Here is a 22,800-nt window from a genome sequence, read left to right on the forward strand (position 1 = left end):
AGACTAGTTCAAATAAAACTTATTATGCCCATCCCAACTTGTTTAAAAAATATGATTTTTTTAAGACAAGCTGAAATTCAGATTGCCATGCATGAAAACATCCGTGCCAATATGCGTAGGCACCGATAAAAAGTTTCCTGGTGCGCCAATATGATGCGGCAATGCTAGTCTGTGATCCAACACCCATATCGTAGCGGCCTGGCCGACCGGCGGACGGCCGGACGGGAGAAGTTTCCACGCAGCATATGCATGGCCGGCCGAGGCCTCGATCGGATTGAACGACGTACGCACGCGGCGAGCCGGACACGTACGCACGCCACCAAATCAACTACCGCCGCCGCCGGGATTGCCGCTGTGCACGTGACATCTCGAAAGGCACGAGCGCGCAGCAGGCCCAGCGGCTTCATCACCGGTCACCGCACGTCCGCACCAGTCCAAAGCTCGAATGCGGCTTGCCCAGCCGGTGTGCATGCGGCATGCCCGTCGGCCGTCGATCCGAAGGAAAGCAGAGCGTGCTGGGCGGGGGCGGCGAGGCCCCATTTCTCCCAGCCGTTTCCACGCGGTTTGCTTGCTTCGGGGAGCGCACGCGTCCGGCCAGGCACGCACACAGCTAGCTGTACGAGTAGGCGCCGCCTCCCGCCGCGGCCTCCACGTACGCGGGCAGCTCGCTCACGCAGCGTACCTGCAGCTGCAGGGGGGGCCCAGGCTAGAGCGAGGCACCGACCGAGCGAGGCCAAGGCTAGCTCGGAACCGATCCACCGACGTGGGCCCGCTGACAGGGCACTGATGAGAGGCGATCGAATTGAATGCGGGGGACGCGCGCGGCGACTCGGAAACGCCACCGCGCACGGCTCTTGTCGTCTGCTCCTCACCTCACATACGAGCACTGCTCTACTGCCGGGGGTGGACGTAAAATCTCAGTTTTATTTTGAGCAGGATGTAATATCTCAGTTTAGGAAGGGGGTTTGTAATTTATTTTCCCCTTCTTTATTCTTCATCTCTTTTCTTTTTTTTCTTCTACATCTTTTCCCCCCTCTTCTTCGTTGCTCCCTCCAGACCTTTTAATAAGGCATAGTAGTTTGATATGGCACGGTCTCCCAAATTATAATTTGACCATTCATTTATTTTATGTTATAATTATTATGCTTATAAATTTAGAATTATTGGATAGTGTATTTGATTATAAATCTAGGGTCAGTTGGATCCATGCCACTACAATTTCACGAAGTTGGATGGAAAATTCGATTTATGCCACCACAACTCCGTGAAATTGAGTTTCACGTTGAAAATCATGCCACTCAATGGCATGGATTTCAACATGAAATCCAACTTCGTGAAATTGTAGTGGCATGGATCCAACTGACCCGTTTATAAATCTATCCGTATCAAGTTTGTCCCATAATAGTTAAAAATTGTTGGCCAAATTATTGGTCAAAAATTGTAGAATTTGAATATTGATATGCGTAAACAGCTTATAAAAGGATCTGGAGGGAGTATCATCCATGGTTGAAAATTGTCCCCCCCACCCCTTTTTTTTGGGGGGGGGGGGTGTTCGGGCACTTGCCCCCCCCCCCCCCCCCCGCCACGCTAAATCCTCCCGTCACTTGCAACTCTATAATCTCTATCATTCATCTGCCCGCACATTGGCCTACGCGGAAAACGGAAGCGATACCATCGCCATTGAGATTCTGACACACTAGAGAAGAGAAATGTAAGATACTTAGATCCTGTTTGGTTCCAGCAGCTTTTTTTAGTCCCTGTCACATCAAAAAAATCTTACTATTTAGGAGTATAAAATAAAATCTGTTTATAAATTTTTTTTGACAGACGGGTGCTAATTCGCGAGACGAATATAATGAGCCTAATTAATCTATGATTTACTACAGTGATGCTACAATAACGATCCTGATTATAGATTAGTATACCTCATTAGATTCATCTCACAGTTTGGCCCCGGGGTTCTGCAATTAGTTTTATAATTAGACTTCATTTAATACTTCTAAATACTAAAAAAAATTTGACATGACATAGTTTAAAGTTTAGCCTCTAAATTCAAACAACCCCTTACTCGTGGAAGGGGAAGACTAACCAAAGTTACCTATGTGTCAGATTGGTTTTGCATTTCTAGGAAGTTTTACAATTTACTATGCATTTTCAAAGTTTCAGCCATTAACAATTATTCAGAAAATCTTAAACTCAAGAATCCTCTGCTCAACTTTGCTACCCAGTCCTTCTCAATTTCTCTTTTTAGTTGCCTCGCCCAGCCTCCGTTCAAGCTATAGTATCAGTTGAGCTGCATTATACCTGAATTTTTTATCCGTGCTCCGCCGCTTTCTCACCGTACTCTCTTAGCTTCTGCCTAGGTACGGAGTACTACTCGAGCACTGCTAACATTAGTAGCCATACGTACTACCCTAAGCATTTTTTTTCTATTTTTCGTATCAAGCTGTCGCTAGCTGCAAAGATGTACCGAATGAAGGCGAAAGCAAATGCCGCATAGCGATTTATAACAAAAAAAAACCTTTTTTCAAGCCACTTCAGTTGGCATGAAGAGGTTAGACTTTGTAACGCGTGGAGCTCAAAAACTTACCACAGTACATGACAATAAAAAGTTTCAAAATGAGGCTAAAAGCAATTTGTTTATTTATTTTAAAAAAAATCTACCCCCTCCTTCCTGTTGGCTGTTGCCCACCCCTAGCTCCGTGTGCATGGGGCAGCTGGCCAGCACGACTTGATGTGAGAGAAACAGAGCACCCAGCCGAGCCGCCGCACCATCACCATCACACACCACCTGATGCTGGGGGAGGCAGCTCGGCAGATAGCAAGCGGAGGATCGAGAGCGCCCCGCGCGCGGCTTCTTTTCCCCGCTGCCGCTGCCCCTGCCCCCCCCCCCCCCCCCCCCCCCGGCCCGGCCTATATAAACCCCCTTCCTCCCCGTCGATCTCCTTCCACCCACGGCCACCTCCCAGTCGCAGCCAGCCAGCCACCAAGCAACCGTTCTCTCTCTGCAGCCGGTCGCAGAAGCAAGCTAGATAGAGAGAGAGACAGAGAGGGAGGGTGATGAGGCCGGAGAGGGGTGCAGGCGGTGTCGCGGCGGAGCTGACGGCGGGCGGCGGCGGGCGGCCGAGCCTGTGGCGGACGCCGACACCGTACCTCTTCCTGGGCTTCGTGCTCATGATGGGTCTCATCGTGGCGGCGCTGCTCGTGCTCGTCTGCGCGCGCCGCAACGCGGCGCGGCGCGGGGCCGGCGGCGGCGAGGGGAAGGCGGCGTCCGTGCGCGGGGTGCTCGTGCCCCTCGACCGGGAGGCGCCCGGGGTCGTCGTCATCATGGCCGGCGACGCCCTGCCGTCCTTCCTCGCCAGCGCCAAGCCGCTCGCCTCCCTCGCCGCTCCCCGCGCCGGCGGCGCCGACGCCGTGTAGGCGCAACATCGAGAACCACCCGCGCGGCGAACAGAGCGGCGACGCGGGGCCAATTTTGCCGAGAAATGTTGTTTTCTTTGCTTTTTTTCTTTTTGTTCTTTGGTTCGGAGTTCTTCTTCCGTGCCGTGAGACGAGAGAGCGCCCAGCTGCCGGCGGCGGCGTCTGCGGCGGCGGTTGCGGCGGCGGCGGCGGCTTTGAGTGGGATCTGTGAAACGAAGTTTGGTTTGGTTTGTTCCGGCAGACGCAAAAGCTTCCAGCTTCAATAAACGCGTGCGGTCTTTTTTTGTTGTTGGCTGCGTTCAGTAAGTTCAGCAGCTGGATCCCATTCCCCATCGATTATTTGGCCCATTTTGCACGCAATTTGCTTCTCCAGTTGAGTGATCAAGTCATTGCGCACTGACCGCCGGCCAGGCAATGATCATCAAAGCTTGGCTGCTTGGGATCGTAGACGAAGGGCAATTTCTGCATCTCGTGAGGGGCTCGGTGCGAAAGTTCCGGTGAAATCTGTCGTCATTCCATGCTTAATTTAATAGGCACTTTGGTATGAGAAAAGGAAACGGTTTGTTCCTCCAAAAGGAATTTAAAAAAAACGTCGCAAAAAAGAAAAAGAAAAAAAGACTTAAAGCCAAAGCCGTGCAGCCGCGGACAAATTAAATCAATAGCGTCGGCCACAGTACGGCAACGGCATGAGACAGGGGATACCATACCAGAGTGCAGGGCAGGGCCTCGCGACACGTACATTTGCGTAGAACTTGTGCAGCTGGTTTTATACACACTCCTATGCGTGGTGCTACTTTAGCAAAAACAAGGGGCCATCAAGTTTAACGCGCAATTAGAATTCGTTTAAGTGCAAAAAAGGGAGCTTTTTAAATTCCAAAGTGCAAATAAAAGCAAAGAACTTTAGTTTCCTCCCCCCACTTGTATGATCAAGTGCCTCCACTGCACTTGGATTGGCTTGTACTCCTGCTGTCCTGCATCGTCCTTTCATTTGCCTCCCTCCGAAAAAAAAAAGTATTTTCCGCCACTACCTCGCTCTTATCAGGTTGTATTTGCTGGTTCTTGCAGCGTCTGTTGGTTACTAAATTCGGTGGTTGAGTGGCAGCTCAGCGTAGTCACTCAAATTCATAAAGATTCGCTATAAGGGACCTAGCTAGGGTGGAAATGAGCTAATAAAATGCTGGAACTTTTCTCAAAATAAATCTCACTGTTTTTGGTAAAAAAAAAAGTCACATTATGAGGCCATGCATGCAAAATTTCGAAATTGACCCCATTGGCGATATCTGAAATACTCAGTCCATTCATATATGATAGTCTTATTTCAAAATCTGAGAATTTCAAAATTAGTAGTCTTATTTGAACCCACCCACTCATTGCCTCTCGTGCCAACTCCAATTAACTGCGTAGAAATAAATTCGTGCCTTGAGAAACGACGCAATGTTTCGACTTCACATGCCTGTGGATAAAAACTGGCTACATGCAGGAGAGGCATTAAAGACCGTTTGTTTTTACGAGTTTTAAATACTATTAAGGATCATTTCTTTTCACTAGGTCAATAATGACGGGATAAGTAGGATTGATAAGCAATGTTTTTTCTGCCTTGGTCATTGTCATCTTCCTAACTAAGACCATCATCTGTGAATGGAGAGAGTAATATATACACATGTCTGTAAAAAAGGACTGAATTCCAGCCAAATCGCATTTGAAATTTGCAATGCCGCAGCTGATACCCAATCATGCATGCGTCCGGCTTATGTAATTCTAGCTAATCCAATCCTCACCTATCCGCATCTGTACTTAGATCGCTTTAGCTAGCTCGTCCTCTTTGGCAAAGGTGCTTTGATCAGCTCCTTTGATTTGATTAACGCCAAATATTCCTCTGGATAATTAAGCAGGTGAGGTGAGTTTACAAAGTGACAGAAAGATTCCTTCATCGAGTTCCTCTACTATACTAGGTCAGTCCCAATGAAAGTTCATGAAGGTTTCATGACATTAAATATCATCAATTTTGCTCGCATGGCAAGAAAAGATAAGAATGCAGTTTCATGAGATGTGAGGAGAATTTCATCACCATGCAACTCATTTGGCACAGTTACCTAATTTTCAATATAGATAAGTGTGCCCATAAAACTCTCATGAGAGTGGCCTTATTTTCCCTCAAAGAGTGAACAAAATCCTACAAAATCCTTCTTCCTCAGAAAAAGAAAAGGTAAGAACGATGAATAATCGAGAGGTGGTCGAATATTACTAGTATGTATCAGTAGCAATAATAATAATGCAAGTCAAGCCACGTGGGCCCGGCCTGCCGGCTTGCTTTCCAAAAGGAGGCGCGCCTGTTGCGGCTAGCCTGGAAGCGGCGCCTCGAGAGCGCAGAGGGCCCGGCCGTCGTCGTCACGCTAGCTCGTCGCCGGAAAAGACCGTCCTCTCCTTCAACACTCACCAGGTTCTCATCCTTTTTTTTAAAAAAAATACTCAGGTTCTCATCCTGAGAGCCAGCACATGCAGTAGCAAATCACTGACATGTGGAGCCATTTGAGCCACTAGAAGTAATTCCAGAATCACTTGTATCCGTAAGGATGACAAATAATCAATCCTGCAAAAGATGCATGCCCAAGTATTTTTACCTACCATTTCGCAGTGTAGCATTTTTGCACCATTTCATGGAGGCAAATTAGGTGTTTAAGCTAGGTGGGAGCTGAATAATGATGTTTGTTTTTTGCCCCTTTAGGACTGGATAACGTACATTTGTACTCTCGCACACTTGCTCATTTGTACTACTAGCATGCAATGGCACAGTAGCGTCCGTTAGCTGCTGCTAGTGGAAGCGGCGCATCGTGTGATTGCGTTCGTGCACCAACTTTAGAAGAAGTCTACTGCTATCTGCTGGTTGCTGCTGTGGGCGGAGCTTTCTAGTGATCTTTTTGGGAGTTGGTGGGGGCCGAGTCATGATCAACCAGAGGGCAGGGAGCACAGCTTGGCCCCGGCCATGGCCATGATTGCCTCCACCATGACACCAACACGTATTGCAGCACCAAACTTGCATTGCAAACCCTTTCCGGCTTTCGCTCGTTCTCCACCTCCGTGCAGAATATCCAGGAGCATATGACCTCCCCTTCCTCCCTTCCCCATGGTGTCAACACATCTGCCTCAGCTTTGCGGCACTAGCTAGCTAGGTCATCGTCTTTTTCCACGGAGAAAAGATCTCTAGACACGGATTGGCTCTTTGTGTCTCCCTAGCTAGGTCACCGGTGCAAAAAGAGCGACCACGGCTTATGTTTTAATTTCATACAAGGAAATTAAGGTGTGTCTGGGGATCGAGGAGATGCGCGTCGAGGAGCTGCTACTCGAGGCGATCACGCTAATAACATTCCCCCAAACATCTACCAGCGTCGAATGATCGGGTCTCAGACGACAGTACATTCGCGGAGCACGGTGGATAATGCGGAGCTTTGCTATTCTCCTCGTGAGCCAAACATGTTGGAGTTCCGGTCATTATTTACCCGATGATTGGAGAAAGTAAGTGTTTTTCCATCTGTACGAGGGACCTTAATTTGAAAGTATTCAATTTATACAACTGATTTGTTGTAAACATAAAAAAATCAACGTGAATTTTGTGAAAAGAAAAATATGGCACTGCCACGGTGCAGCTGCGTTGCTCCACAAATTTTCCGGGGTGAAGTGCTACTAGAGGTAAAGTAGCTAGGCCATTCAAGAAGTAGCCCCTCGACTCTGCATTTGTTTGTGGCCTGGCCTCAGCTGCAGTGTTTGGGAACTTGGAAGCATTATGCCGTCGAATATTCCGGCCCGTTCTTGGATCCTTCACTCACTCCATTCACTGCTCACCCTTCCCTCTGCTGCGAACAAAACAGTGCATGGATGCATGCTGGATGCTGCGTCCAGCCTGCGAGCGAGGGTGGTAGTAGTAGTAGCAGCAGCAGCAGCAGCCCTAGCTCTTGGTAGCGTGGCTGGCTATGGTTGCCAGTTGGTGACCACCATTCCAACGGCAGTAGTGAGTGCTATGACTATGAGGATGAGTATGACAAGGGTGACGACGAGACGAGTCAGATCATCACCAGCAAAGGGCTCCTGCCTTTCCTTCCCGGCCGCTTTTGTCCTTCGTTTAACAGGGCCAATCCAATCGGAGGAGCACAGCAGGCCCGGGTTCGGTTGGTGGCGCTGTATCGGCAGATATAAAGCATGCAGCCTGCCCATCGCGTCTCTTCTCGCCCGTTGTTTTCTCCTCGCCTAGCCAGTAGCTAGCAGAAGCTTGCCATGCATGCCTCTTCCTGCTTTTCCTGCAGCTGCGAAGAAGCTGCCATGGTCGACAGTCGACACCACCCTCGCACCACGATGTCGACACGCCGTCGCGTCGCGTCGAACCCGCTCGGCCGCCCGTGGGCGTTTCGACCGATCACGTCTCATTCCGTCGGTGCGCGTGCGCGCGGCGAGCCGCCGCTGGGTCTAGACTCCCGAGTGGCAGCCGGCGGAGAGCCTGTGGACGACGGCGGCGCGCGGATTCGGTGATCTTCCGTTCGCTCGGCGGGGTCCTTTGCGGCTCCAATGCAAGAACTGCTCGCCGGCCCTCAAAAGAGCGCGTCAAACACTGCCGCAGTGCATTTTCTTTTTTTTTTCTTCCTTCCTTTTTCTGTGTTTCTGCTTTCTGTTTTGTTAACTGAAGAACAGGGGAAAAGAAGAAACCTTGCAGTTGGCCATCAGTCATCTGGGCTGAAATAGTGCGTGGGCAGTTGGTCTCTTGGGCCTACTCCCTGAAACACTTCTTCATTTGTTCATCTCTTTCTCTCTCAACTCTCAAGAGACCACGATGCAGACACGCGCGCTCAATACGCGTCAGCAGTTCAGCACCGCGCATATGTGCGGTCCCTGAATTGATGGGTTCTCACTTCTCACTCAAAAAAAAATCCAACAAGTTTGTTTTTTTTTAAAAAAAAGTCGATGGCAACAGGTTTGAAGTTTCACTAGGATGGATCGAAATACGCCTGCATAGTGAACTTTTTACAAGAGATCTCAGCACCATTTTCGTAAAAGAGATAAAGAAGACGCATGCTTAATTAATATTCTCGGTAAATTACAAAGGAACACACATCCTTCTAATAAGAACTGGAAGCTGGTTAGATTACAAGGGTTTTGCATGGGATGGTGCTACTAAACGAACTACTACGACGATGTCTAGCTGGCATGAGTGCCAAAGCTTTACTGAAATACTACTAGTTACTGAGTAATTAATTAATAATCATACACGCCCCGTACAGCACTGCTAAACGCCTCCAAAGTCCAACCAAAACTGGCGTTCAGAAACTTGGCATCGATCACGAGCCAGCACCTTAGCTTATCTAGCTACACCAGCTTACGGGTGCTTGACATCTTGGGTGTAGATGTAATCCGTGTGAATTTCTGCCCATCTCACCGTATCACACTGCGCCTCGCCCGTGCCTGCACTTGCTCTGCTCCCTGAACCCCTGGCGCCGCCGCTGCACGGCTCCTGCAGATTGTTCAGCAAAGACCACACCGCCCAGTCAGTACACCCTGATCGACTCTGCACGCCTCCTCTGGAGTAGCACGAGTATATGAACAAACACTAGTAGTATACATACACTACCAGTGACCTGTTGTACTAATTAATTAAGAAGCATCTTTCAATTAATTAAGCTCTATGGTTGTGTTGTGCTTGGAGGTAACATGCCTAAACGTGGAGGTAACATGCGTATGCTTGCTTGGACCATGGCCCATCATATGGCTGTGCTGTGCTGTGTGTATGCAGATATACAGTATAAGAATGCACATGTGGATTGTTGCCGGCTGCATCAAGAATGATGTTGCTGTTCCGGGTGCCACTTCAGGGGCAGCTCCCCATGCTATTGCCCTCCGAGCTCTCAACACAAAGCATTGCAAGAATTAAATAGCAACAGTGCATATGCTTTTCTATACCAATGCTTATGAGTACTTTGAAGTACAAGGAAGAACACATTGTCACTAAACTAAGCTGCGTACTGTACACGGGCAAGACTATCCTAGCTTGCCATCGGCTAGTCAAACTTTGCAAATTAGCAGCGCGATATCAGAAAAGGATTATTTCAGCAGCATGCATAGCTCGGAACGAAGGTTCAGACTTGAGAGAGATGCTCACCGGGGTCGCGGATGCGGCGGCGCCAGTGCCGTGGCTGCCGAGGCCGCCGTGGCTCGGCTCCTCCTGCGCCGTCCACAGGAGCTTCCTGGACGGCCGAGCGCCCTTCGCCAGCAGGGGAGGAGCCACCAGCAGGCACAGAAGGCAGACCTGCAGCGTCATGGCCGCCGTTCTCCTCCCGTGCACGATCATTGTTTCCTGTCAGAGAGGACGCGAACGATCGCTACGCTGTGACGGCTGCCTGCTTGATCGGATCTCTCTAGCTCTTTCCCTCCCCACTGCGTTGCTGCCGTGGCCAACAGAAGCTGGAGGAAGATACACATATATAAGCCAGCTAGACGATGGGGTTTCTTGGGAGAACACCTCTCATGCGCCATGCGCATGCCCTTGCCCCGATGAGATAGTACTAGCTGGTAAAACAAAACAAAAAATGGTGCGTGTGCATCACCGCCTCGGGGTGCTAAAACATCTGCTGTGCGGACTCTGATCCGATAGGTAGGTTAGCCCGATTACCCCCAATAATCTGCCTGGATCCGCTAAAGTTATTCAGAGTTTTAGCTGATCGAACTACTAGAACTCAGCTATTCTAAGCCAATACTACTTGCGATGCTGAATGGATTTTTAGACTTGCGATGCTGCCATGTCCAAAGAAACTGGACGTTGTACTCAGACTAGAACTGAATCGACATCCGAAACGATCCGGTAGCCCATCTACCCGGCGAAACACCATTGTTCATGTTTGACTTTTGCAACTTTCTCACGCACCGTCACCGAGCATCTTGCCACTGCCAGGACACGACCCGGAAACGAGGCGTACCCACAGACCAAGGCGAGAGGGAAAAAATTTAGCGGCGCGGTTGACCAGGGGGAGGAAATGAGCGAGCGAGGGAGACACGAGCAAGGGGCGCTGAGACGCGCGAGTAAATGGCGTCGGGGCCCGGGCCATTTGACCTCCGTTCGCAGGGGAGAGAGGGAGACCTCGGCGCCGGGAGGCGCGCGGCGGAGTGGCTGGGCTGTCTCTGGTCGATGGGCTCCGATCCGAAGTCAAAGCCTCAAACCGGGCGCGGGGGGCTGTGGCCGCCCGAGCGCGAGGCGCGAGCTTCCATTCCCCTTCTCCCTCGCAGCCTCGCAGGGGATGGCAAGCGGCTGGACATGGTCTTGGGGTACGGGACGCCGGTGCCTTTCCCGCGGGAAACCAAACGAGCACATGTCCATGCATCCACACGTGTCGTGAGTGTAGATTGTGGAGCATGTTTGGGCACGTCTGATCCATTGTAAGATGTACTACTCTTCCATCCACTAAAGAATGCAACTCTCACTTTTGATAAATCAAACACTTTAAACTTAGGTATATAAAAAAGTAATAACATTCGTGTACAAAATAAACATCATTAGATTAGTTACAGAATATATTTTCATAATTAATTTATACGGAGACATAAGCGCTAATACTATTTACTATAAATATGATCAAACCTGAACTATTTTGACCACGGATCCCATAATTTGTTTTATGAACGGAGGAAGTACTATCTAGTAAGCAAAGGGAAGAAAGAAGTAAACAAACTGCGACTCCTAATGCTGATTTAACTTATTGTTAACCCGCCATCATCGTGTACTCAGTGTCCATTTTGTACTAGATAGTAGATATGGCTTCCCTTTCAAGTGTTAATGGACTGTTACACCTTTATAATCCCCCACGCCTGCTTACCATGTAGTAGTATGCTGCAAACGGGATTGCGCGTCGCAATCCTAGGTAGGTCATTATACTTTTGGTTTCCCTTACTGCTAATCTTAGCAAGGCGCGGCGACATTCACAATTTCGCCACGCGATTGCTCTTGCTCTTGGTGATGCTGTTTTCCACTTATTTTAGTTCAATTTGACCTTGCAATCGTCACAACAGACATGGCTGCATGCTCTAAAAGCTGAAGGCACTGGCAATTGTGGATGACAAAAGGCGTTTAGCCAGCTTAATCACATCCATATCTTGCTCATTTGTGTATTGAAAGGTCTCTCGTGCATCTAGATGGAAGAAATCAGCCATTGGCGTCACTGAAAACTGTTTTACATCAGCTAAAAACTGAGGCAATGAGGATCACAGCTGAAAACCAACTCAGCGACCGCGGATCCCGCTGCCATGCCACTTGATGGGCCCACCATCACCACCAGCCATAGCAGTGGAGGGGAGAAGACGATTAGATGCGGATGAGGAGGAGGCGAGGAAGGGAAGGGAAGGGAAGGAAAAAAAATGAAAAATGTGTGTGGCTGTGGAGAACTTTTTCGAAGAAACTGTGGCTGTGGAGAACTGAGCAGATGTGGTCGTGAGTTTCATTACGGTGGGCCCCACTTGCTGCTCTAAAATTCAGGATTGCAATTTTCTACGGTACAAAATTAAAAATCTTAGCTGGTATTCTTTTTAGTTTTTAGGATGGATGGAGTAGAGAAACTTTTTTTTTCTTTACGGTAAACATCACATTCCTAGTGACCCAAAGATACTACGATGGAAGTGTAGGTTAGACATCGGCAACTGTCATTATTTCTGAATATTTGATGACAGCTTATTAGAAGCGTTGGTATTCTACACAACATAGCTATCAGTGAAAACAGCGGTGGTGGTCGGCAAAGTACTAAAGCAGAGTTTGGCTAAGACAGTAACCTGCTGTTGTGCTCATGCCTTGTGGCGGTCGTTGGGAAAATTGGGAAAGACAGAGCTTGGTGTTTCAAAAGTTGACGGTCAGCTTAAGTCACCATAAAGAAACATTATGCCCGCCTGATTTGTAACATCTGATTTAGACAATTGTATATAAGCTATCCTAAACTTGTGTGCATGGTACCCCACCATTCCACACATACAAGTTTTGCTTTAGACAGCCCCAGTTGTCAGGCACACACCACTTTCTCAGCTGGGACACAGTTATGTATTGTCCCTAATGGCATTGGCAGGTAGGCAAAATAAAAACTTATTATGGTATGCAAACTAAGCCTAGGAGGCCTAGGAGATATCATATTTGTGTAGACTGTCGGTTCATAAAGAAAAAGTACAAATGACAAATGAATATATATTTTAAAAAAACTTTGCTACTGTTGGAATTATATATGCAGATGTTGCAACCATCATTTTTCAGTCTGACGATGTCAGTCAGGGCATTCAGACTTCCAGAGATCCTACCCAATTTGCGTGTCTGTGTGCGTAAGCAAAACTAGCTCTCTACAGATTTGAACACAAAATGATTAAGGGAACATATTAGGTGCAAACCAATCTATTCGTGGAAACTAAACAAACTTCAATCTAGGCCACCGGATCAACATCCAAGGAGAGAACGCAGGGGGAGTGGGAGGGGGATTTGCAAAAGTGTGATTATCTAATCCAAGGGCGGGCGGTTAATTGTAAAATTATCCCCCTTCCCATGCTCCTTGGATGTTGATCCCCAGATTGAAGTTTGTATAGTTTCCGTGGAGAGGTTGGTTTGCACCTAATATGTATGACGCCAAACAGTACCAGAAACATCACAATCATGCATGCTAACATGCATGCACCCAAATCACCGAAGTGCACCAAACAGTTGGCTTATTACTGGCATTATTTGGTTTCTTTATTATCAAGTGTTTCTTTGTGGCGTCACTATAGGAAAACATATTGCTGTCATATCTTAACGCAGGAAAAAGCATAAAGCCAACGTCATGGCTTTGCCACAATGAAATGTTCTTTTCTTGTCAAAGCATCTCGTGGCACAAGGTCACAATACTTGTCCCTCTGCATACTTGAGTAAGAAAGTCTAAACTCTACCCTCAAAATATATAAAAAAAACCGCAAAAATTGTCAATCCCATACGCTTCAGGCTCCATAAGCAAGATCATTATCGAAGTGCTCGCACATACCTGATTGAAAGCATGCATGCTTTGCGTGCAAATTTCCAATGGTGAGAAAGTGGCAGGAACTGAGGCGACCTCATGGCAGAAATTCCCAGCCGGGAAGAGCAATGTTTCTGAACAAAGTCTTATCTCCTCCCTATCACCACCCTGCGATTATTGGCGTGTGGTGCTCGACAGATAAAAATTTGCAATCGGGGGACAATGACGTAAAATCGACAGGATAATCCTGCATGAACACGCAATGGCACGCGGAAAGACGGGTTCTCGCTCTCACCACAATGCCTGCAACTTTAGGGCTCTTTTTTTTGCAGTTTAAAGGAACTCACTCACCTCAACAATCTCCTTACCTCATCTCCTCCCTCCTTCCATGATCACAAGTCTCTCCCTTTAAATACAGCAAATCTCTTCCCAATCATCTCCTCCTCATTGCAGCTTTGCAGAGGTGACAGCAGCAGGTGGTTAGCTAGGTAGCTAGCGCTTCTGATCAATCATGCAGAGAGACATCGGGACGTTGGCGCGGCACCCGCTCGGCGCAGCGGAGTTCTCGAGCTTCTACTTGCTGCAGCACGGCTCGGGCTCCGGCGGCGCGGCCGGTGGCGGCGCCAGTGGCCCGTGGTGGAGCTACAGCTGCCACGGCGGCGGCTCCGGGGCAATCAGCGCGGGCGCGGGCGCGGGCGCGGGTGAGCTGGAGCTACCGGCCGCGGGTGCCGGCGCCGGCGCCGCCGCCGCGCGCGACGACGAGCGGAGGGCGCGGCGGCAGGCGTCGAACCGCGAGTCGGCTCGGCGCGCGCGCGCGCGGCGGAGGGGCCAGCTGGACGTGCTGTCGGCGCGCGTCGCCGAGCTCCGCGCCGCGAACGCGCGGCTGGCCGTGGAGCTGAACCGCGTGGCGGCCGCGCGCGCGCGGGCGGCGCGGGAGGGCGCGCGGCTCCGGGAGGAGGCGCGCGCCCTGCGGGAGAGGCTCGACGCCGCCGAGGCGCATGCGCAGCGCCCGGCGGCGACGGAAAAGGAAGCCGGCGACGAGGAGGCCGGGACGCCGACGGGAACGAACTAGACGCGTAGCTAGGCGATGAGTATCGCGAGAAGTAATCGTCGATTGAGCTCCTGCCTTCAGCAGAGGATCATGATCACCGCCTTCTGTGCATTAGCTGAGCCAAAAGCTGACCATTATTGTGAGAAGCAATCGTCGAGCTCCGGAGGTTGTTGCTCGCTCTGGAACTAACAATCTCTGAACACGGTCCATGCTTTTGCTGGTTCATGATCTGATCGTCGATAAGGTCAGAGCGTATGAGTTGTAGCCGATGGACATGAAACCGTAAGACGCTAGTCATTACTACAGTTTGGAATGCAGCAAAACTTCTCTACTCGAACTATATTGTTTCATGTCAAATTAGCACGGCCATTGCATACAGCATAGCAAGTGAAAGGATCGGATGGTTTTCGGTTACGCAGCATGAGGGTAGCCGACTAGCCGCCGGCGACGGCGAGCAGCACCGGCGGCCGCCGACCCAAGCTTGTGCAGGACAGGCGAAACAAAGCTCTGGTCTTGGACACAATTGGCCACTGACAAGTTTTTCCCGTGGCATCATCAAAAGGCCGGCCCTGTGTAGCGGTGAACAAACAGAGGGGCAGAACCAACAGTGCAGTACAGTAGAGAACTTTTTTTCCCGTCATCCATGGCTTCCCTTTCCCTTCAGAGTTCAGAGATTGGTCATCCGTGTTCGTAGCTCACGTCACTACATCAGTGGAGACGTCGGCGAGGCAGCGTATCCTCGCCAAAACCACCAGTTGCCAACCACCACGAGCACGAGGAACGCCTGCTGAAAAGGATCATGGTGGGCAGGCGGCTACGAATCAGGGTTCAGGATCAGGAACCAGTCATCCGCGTGCATGCTAGGGTGTTCCTCGTGATGCAGTATCAGTTGGTTCACATACATATAAAACGACAAAATTATTCAATCCGACCAGGACGGGGCACCCAAATCCAAACTCCAAGCTGACCGTCAGTCTCTTCTCTGAGTTTGTTTTTTTTTTTTGAACTTAAGACAGGAGCGCTGCCAGATCATATAAGGAGAAGAAGTACAAAGTTCATACAAGTTGTGATTACATAAATAACTAAAGGACTCATACTCTTAGAAACGGAAATCATTATGAAACTACATTATTCACCCGAAGCTCACAAGCCTGCTGCCGGAGCGCCATCTCCTCCTTGATGAGCCCCAGAATTCTTTGCGGTGCCTGAACGACTCCCTGAAAGATGCGCCTATTCCGCTCATTCCAAATGTTCCACGCCGTGTAGATTAGTATAGCTGCAACCCGGTTCCTTTTTGCTGCGTCAGGCACCTGCAATGCTGAGTTCCACCATTCCTGGACATTGACACCCTGCGCAGGAACCAAAACAAGCCCATCCGTCCAGGTCCTGACTAGAGACCAGACTTGTTGCGCGAAGGAACAGTGTAGGCATAAGTTGTAAGACTTAATCTGCAGCTGTCCCTTTTCTGATTTTGGTCAAGGAAGTCTGCAGTTTGCTAGCAGCCTTTGTTGACTTATGGCTCTAGGCCACTAATGTTCAGATAGTGATAGAAGTTATTAGCCATAACTGATAGCACCTTAGAGTAGGTAGCAATGGTGTATAAATATGAATGCAATGCAATGAGAAAAGGCAGTTCATTCTTGCCACATTCTAGTGTTCAGCTCTCAGCCAGCGCAGAGAGCAGACAGCAGAGTGTATATGTGTGCAGAAGAGCTCAGCTCTTCTTCTACCTTGGAGCCAAAGAGAGGGAGAGGAAGGTGACTAGGTTGCTTACCTGACCCTTGATTGCAGGACCAACAAGTGGTATCAGAGCCGTACGGTGTCGTTCTAGCCCAGCGGCTGAACGATGGCTGGCGAAAACTCCCCGGCGTCCAGTGCAGGCGACAAGGGGAAGGATGTCTCGGAGGTTGTGATCAGGACGGTGCGGGAGACGAGCTCGCGGGACTGGCCGCAGCTCATTCGCACCAACTATGGCGAGTGGGTGGTGCTGATGAAGTGGCGGCTCAAGGCGCGCAAGTTCTGGACAGCCGTGGAAGTCGGCACCAAAGAAGAGGATGAAGACGTCCAGGCCATGGACGCACTGCTGTCATCCACGCCACCAGAGTTCCACGAGGCCATCGGCAACAAGAAGACGGCGAAGGAGGCGTGGGACATGCTGGCTTCATTCCGAGTTGGCTCGGATCGAGCCAAGAGGGCCAAGGCGCAGTAGCTGCGCAGGGACTTCGACGACCTGAAGTTCCGCCACGGCGAGGCTGTGGAGGACTTTGCGCTCCGACTCCAGTCGTTGGCAAGCCAGTTGGCAACGCTGGGGAAGAAGTTGGAGGAGGAGGACGTCGTCTGCAAGCTGCTCCGCGCGTGCCCGGTCAAGTACAGCCAGATGGCGGTTACAATCGAGGCCACCTTGGACCTGGATCAGGTCTCGCTCGATGACGTCGTCGGTCGACTTCGCCTGGCCGAAGGGCGTTCTGATGCGCCACTGGAGCGGAGGCAGGAGAGCGGCAAGTTGCTGCTCACCGAGGAGTGGAACACGCGCATGAAGCTGCGGACCGGGGAGAACTCCTCAAGCCGCGGCGGGTATGCCGGCGGCAACAAGGCGCGCGGGAATCCGCGCGGGAAGGGGAAAAAGAAGAAGAACTTCGACCCCGATGTCTGCCGCAAGTGCGGCAAGATCGGGCACTGGGCTAAGGAGTGCCCGGAGCGGAAAGAGAAGAAGGAGGAGGCCCACCTAGCTCAAGAAGAGAGCGACGACGACCACGCGCTGTTGATGGTGCAGTACTGCGCGCTGAAGGATGGCGAAGCAGAGGAGGCGGACACGGAGCAGAGGACTGCGCCGCAGCCCGTCAACCTTGACGAGCCAGAGGCGCGGGTGTTGCTGGGCGCGGTCGGCGACGAGCTGGAGCAGAGGTGGTACCTGGACTCTGGGGCCAGCAACCACATGACGGGGAGCAGGGCCGCCTTCTCTGACCTCGACGAAACCAAGACCGGGATGGTCAAGTTCGGCGATGGCTCGCGGGTCATCATCCGCTGGCAGGGCACGGTCCTCTTCAGGTGCCGCAACGGCGAGCACCGTGCACTCCAGGAAGTGTATTACATTCCCCAGCTGCGCTCAAACATTGTGAGCTTGGGGCAGCTGGATGAGCACGGGTCGGAGGTGCTCGTCAAGGCCGGAGTACTAAGCATCAGGGACCGCGAACGGCGTCTTCTCGCCAAGGTAACACGTTCCCGTAACCGGCTTTATCTCCTGGATTTGAAGGTGGAGCAGCCGGTGTGTCTCGCGGCTGCGTGCACGGAGGAACCATGGCTGTGGCATGGGAGGTTCGGCCACTTGAGCTTTGAGGCGCTTGGACGCCTGGGCAAGATGGTGACCGGGCTGCCGCAGATCAAGCACGTCTACGAGCTCTGCGACAGCTGCTTGGCCGGGAAGCAGAGGCGTCTGCCGTTCCCAAAGGCGGCCAAGTACCGGGCGCAGGAGGTGCTCCAGCTGGTCCACGGGGACTTGTGCGGGCCCATCACGCCGACGACGCATGGTGGTCGGAGATACTTCATCCTGCTCGTGGACGACTGCAGTCGGTATATGTGGCTGCAGCTCCTGACGAGCAAAGATGAGGCGGCGGAGGCCATCAGGCGCTTCAAGGCGCGGGCAGAGGCAGACTCCGGGAAGAGGCTGCGCGTCCTCAGAACCGACCGTGGCGGCGAGTTCACAGCGGTGGAATTCGCCAGCTACTGCGCAGGAGAGGGAGTGGCGCGTCAACTGACGGCACCATATTCGCCACAGCAGAATGACGTAGTCGAGCGGCGAAATCAAACCATCGTTGGGATGGCATGCTCGATGATGAAGGCGAAGGTGATGCCGGCGGAATTCTGGGGCGAGGCGGTGAGCACGGCGGTGTTCATCTTGAACCGCTCACCGACCAAGGCCCTGAAGGGGATGACGCCGTATCAGGCGTGGTATGGGCGTAAGCCAAACGTCTCGTATCTACGCACGTTCGGCTGCATCGGGCACGTGAAGACCGTCAAGCCAGGCCTTGGGAAGCTTGAAGATCGGAGCACCAAGATGGTGTTCCTGGGCTATGAAGATGGGACGAAGGCCTATCGGCTCTACGACCCCGCCCGGGGGAAGGTGGTGGTGTCCCGGGATGTCATTTTCGACGAGGTGGCGGCATGGAGTTGGAGCACGCCCGCGGCAGGGGAAGCAGAGGGGTCCGGCGGCGGCTTGACGGGCGAATTCGTCGTCGAGCAGCTGGTGATCGAGCGCCGGAGTGGCGCAGAGGAGGCAGCGCAGGAGCCAGAAGTGGAGGCGGTGGAGCCTCCAAGTCCTGGCACGGCGGAGGTTCCGCCAAGTCCTGGCGCGGCGAGTTCAGCGTCCCTAGCCTCCCCTGTTTTTCCAGAACAGGGGACCCCGACAGCGGCGGCGGATCCTGAGTTCGCATCCCCCCCGTCCTCCTACTCGGAGTTCGTGGATGGCTACCACGACGGAGAGGAGCTCCGATTCAGGCGAGTGGACGACGTCATCGGTGATGCAGAGCTGCCGGGGCTGGCCTCGCGTCTCACCGATCCAGAGCTCATGCTCATGAGCGCGGAGGAGCCGGCCACGTTTGCGGTTGCGGAGCGTGACGCGGACTGGCGGAAGGCCATGATGGAGGAGATGCGGTCAATCGAGGACAACCGCACCTGGGAGCTGGTCGATCCGCCGGCGGGATGCAGGCCGATTGGCCTGAAATGGGTCTACAAGGCACGGCTCGTTGCCCGTGGTTTTGTGCAGCGTGAAGGGATTGATTTCGAGGAGGTGTTCGCACCGGTAGCTCGGATGGAGTCGGTGCGGTTGCTGCTAGCTCTTGCGGCAGCAAAGGACTGGCAGGTCCATCACCTCGACGTCAAATCGGCGTTCTTGAACGGCGACCTGGAGGAGAAGGTCTACGTCAAGCAGGCGCCGGGCTTCGCGATGCCGGGGGCAGAGCACAAGGTGCTCCGGCTGCGGAAGGCTCTGTATGGGCTGCGCCAAGCTCCCAGGGCGTGGAACGCCAAGCTCGACACCACCATGGGTGAGCTTGGGTTCGCACGCTGCGCCACCGAGCATGCGCTGTACACACGACGACGGGGGAAGGAAGAGCTCATCGTCGGCGTGTACGTGGACGACCTGATCGTCACCGGAGCTCGGGCGCAGGACATTGAAGAGTTCAAATGCGAGATGGCGGCTCGTTTCAAAATGAGCAATCTCGGCGCACTCTCCTACTACCTCGGCATCGAGGTAAAGCAGGGGAGGGACTCCATCAAGCTGGGCCAGCGCGCCTATGCGCTCAAGCTGCTGGAGCAGGCCGGGATGACGGGCTGCAAGCCCATGGCGACGCCAATGGAGGAGCGGATCAAGCTGTCGAAGAACAGCACGGCGGCGAGGGTGGACGCAACGCGTTACCGGAGCATCGTCGGCGGGCTGCGGTGGCTGACGCATACGCGGCCGGACATCACGTTCGCAGTCGGGTATGTGAGCCGTTTCCTCGAAGACCCGCGGGAGGACCACTGGACAGTGGTCAAGTGGGTGCTGCGCTACGTCTAGGGCTCTCTGGACATGGGCGTCATCTTCCCCAGGCACGGCGGGCTTCAGCTGACGGCATTCAGCGATGCGGACATGGCTGGAGATGTGGATGGACGGAAGAGCACCACAGGTGTGCTCGTCTCCCTTGGAACCGCACCGGTGGCTTGGCAGTCACTGAAGCAGAAGGTGGTGGCGCTGTCAACCTGTGAATCGGAGTACATTGCAGCGGCCACCGCGGCGTGCCAAGTTGTTTGGCTGCGCCGGCTGTTGGGTGAGCTCACTGGCGTTGAAGCTCGCCCACCAGCACTCAAGGTGGACAACCAGCCGGCCATTACGCTGGCAAAGAACCCCGTCTTTCACAACCGAAGCAAGTATATCGATGTGAAGTTCCATTTTCTTTGGGACTGCGTCGATGGGGGGCACCTTGTCATCGAGTTCGTCGACATCGGACGGCAACTCGCTGACATCCTCACCAAATCGCTCGGGCGTCTTCGGTTCTCGGAATTGAGGAAGATGATCGGCATGGATGAGGTCCAGGGCTAGCAGCAGGATTAGGGAAAGTAATGTAAGATTTAATCTGCAGCTGTCCCTTTTCTGATTTTGGTCAAGGAAGTCTGCAGTTTGCTAGCAGCCTTTGTTGACTTGCAGCCTTTGTTGACTTATGGCTCTAGGCCACTAATGTTCAGATAGTGATAGAAGTTATTAGCCATAACTGGTAGCACCTTAGAGTAGGTAGCAATGGTGTATAAATATGAATGCAATGCAATGAGAAAATGCAGTTCATTCTTGCCACATTCTAGTGTTCAGCTCTCAGCCTGCGCAGAGAGCAGACAGCAGAGTGTATGTGTGTGCAGAAGAGCTCAGCTCTTCTTCTACCTTGGAGCCAAAGAGAGGGAGAGGAAGGTGACCAGGTTGCTTACCTGGCCCTTGATTGCAGGGACCAACACAAGTGAGATGTTGTTTCAGAATCTTGGTGGCAAAGGCTGCAGATTGGGTCGCACTAAATGCCTTTCATGATCAAGTTGTCCGCAGTCTGAATTTTCCCTTGCACCAACAGCCAAGTAAAGAAACGATGCTTGCCTTCAGTTTTGGCCTTCCAGATCGCCTGGGCGTTGAACGTGCAGTAAGAACCAGAGAACTGAACTTCATAAGCTGATTTGGATGAGTAAAGTCCATTTGCAGTCCACTTCCACGTGATAAGATCTGGCACATCTGAAAAATTAACCCCTTGCACCACTTCCCACAGAAAAATGAACTCAGATATCTCGGTTGCCGTCGACATCCGCCAGAGGCCTCTCGTCCATGTTTGATTGTCCACCTCATCTCTGAGTTTGAGCCCCTTCCTCCATGCTAACTTATACAGATTTGGTACCAGGTCCCTCGGAGCATGACCATTCACCCATGTTGAATCCCAAAACATTGTTGTTCGCCCATCACCGATCGTGACCATGGTAGAAGCACGGAACAGCTGCTTATCATTTTCAGAACAGGGAACCGGTGAACCTACCCAGGGCCTTTCAGGGTCCACCCAACTGTACCAGAGCCATCTCAGGCGTAAAGCCTGACTGAATTTAGCAAGATCAAGCACTCCAAGCCCCCATTTGCTTTCGGTTTCTTACAGTTGTCCCATGCAACCAGGCATTTACTGCCATTAGCCTCAGATGTTCCATTCCAAAGAAATGCCCGGCGAATCTTATCAATTTTTTTCAGTGCCCATTTCTTGAGATAAAAAACAGTCAGGAAATAAACAGGCATAGATGAGAGTACCGAATTAACCAGTTTCAACCGGCCGGCCCTATTGATGAAAGAGCCCTTCCAAGTTGGTAATCGATTGGCCACCTTGTCGATTACAGGCTGGATGTCGACTCTTCTCAGTTGCCTGATATGCAGTGGCAGGCCAAGGTAGCTACAAGGAAAAAATTTTACTGGACATTGAAACCCCGACATGATGTCCTCCAGGTCGTAGCCGTCGCATCTTATGGGAAATACAGCACATTTGAATATATTAATATATAGTCCAGAAGCTTGGCCAAACATATTGAGAATATCTGCCACCAATTGCACCTCCTCCTTGACTGGATTCAGAAAGATGGCTGCATCATCGGCGTAGAGGCTTGCACGTAGTTTGGTGACAGTTGCACCCAAAGGTGACAACAGTCCATCCATAGTTGCAATGTGAAATAGCCTCTGTAATGGTTCCATAACCATGATGAATAACATTGGGGAGAGAGGATCACCCTGCCGAAGACCTTTGAAATGCTTAAACCAGTTGCCCCTAGAACCATTCAAAAGTACAGATGTGGAGCTTGTTGCCAGGAGAATGGAGACCCAAGCTCGCCATTTTGGTTGGAACCCAAATTGCTCCAAAACTTCCATGAGAAAATCCCACCTGACACTGTCAAATGCCTTTGCTATATCTAGCTTCAGGAATAGCCCTGGGCGCTTGTGCCGCTGGAGATCCTTAATGAGGTTCTGTGTATATAAGAAATTATCTTGAATGCCCCGTCTCCTAATGAATGCACTCTGTGCCCTTGAAATCAGATCATTTAGCACTAAAGATAATCTGGTTGCAAGAATCTTGGAAAACAAACTAGCAATGGAATGTGTCAAACTGATCAGCCGAAAATCCCCTAAGCAACGTGCATCTTCCTTTTTAGGTAGCAAAACCATATGAGCTTTGTTCAGGTGTTGAAAGTGTTGATCATGCTGCTGATGAAAGTAGAGCAGTGCTGCCATAATATCCTCCTTGATAGTCAACCAACTCTTTTTGAAAAAGATACCGATATTCTCTGAGTTTGTGAAGA

General features: G+C 51.4%; 2 protein-coding genes across 2 annotated transcripts; one reads left to right on the top strand and one right to left on the bottom strand.

Moving 5' to 3' along the window:
* The first annotated feature begins 2,941 nt into the window (after positions 1–2,941).
* Positions 2,942–3,708, top strand: LOC120705217 (protein GLUTAMINE DUMPER 4-like). The gene has a single exon (XM_039989686.1). The coding sequence runs from the start codon at positions 3,061–3,063 to the stop codon at positions 3,418–3,420; it is 360 nt and encodes a 119-aa protein (XP_039845620.1). The 5' UTR covers positions 2,942–3,060; the 3' UTR covers positions 3,421–3,708.
* A 4,758-nt stretch (positions 3,709–8,466) lies between these two features.
* On the bottom strand, positions 8,467–12,073 carry LOC120705218 (phytosulfokines 1-like). Its single transcript, XM_039989687.1, has 2 exons — positions 9,563–12,073; positions 8,467–8,917 (listed from the first exon to the last, which is right to left on the bottom strand). The coding sequence occupies exons 1-2, from the start codon at positions 9,749–9,751 to the stop codon at positions 8,783–8,785; spliced, it is 324 nt and encodes a 107-aa protein (XP_039845621.1). The 5' UTR covers positions 9,752–12,073; the 3' UTR covers positions 8,467–8,782.
* Positions 12,074–22,800: the final 10,727 nt, after the last annotated feature.

Source organism: Panicum virgatum, chromosome 4K (genome assembly GCF_016808335.1).
Source record: "Panicum virgatum strain AP13 chromosome 4K, P.virgatum_v5, whole genome shotgun sequence".
Lineage (NCBI taxonomy): Eukaryota > Viridiplantae > Streptophyta > Magnoliopsida > Poales > Poaceae > Panicum > Panicum virgatum.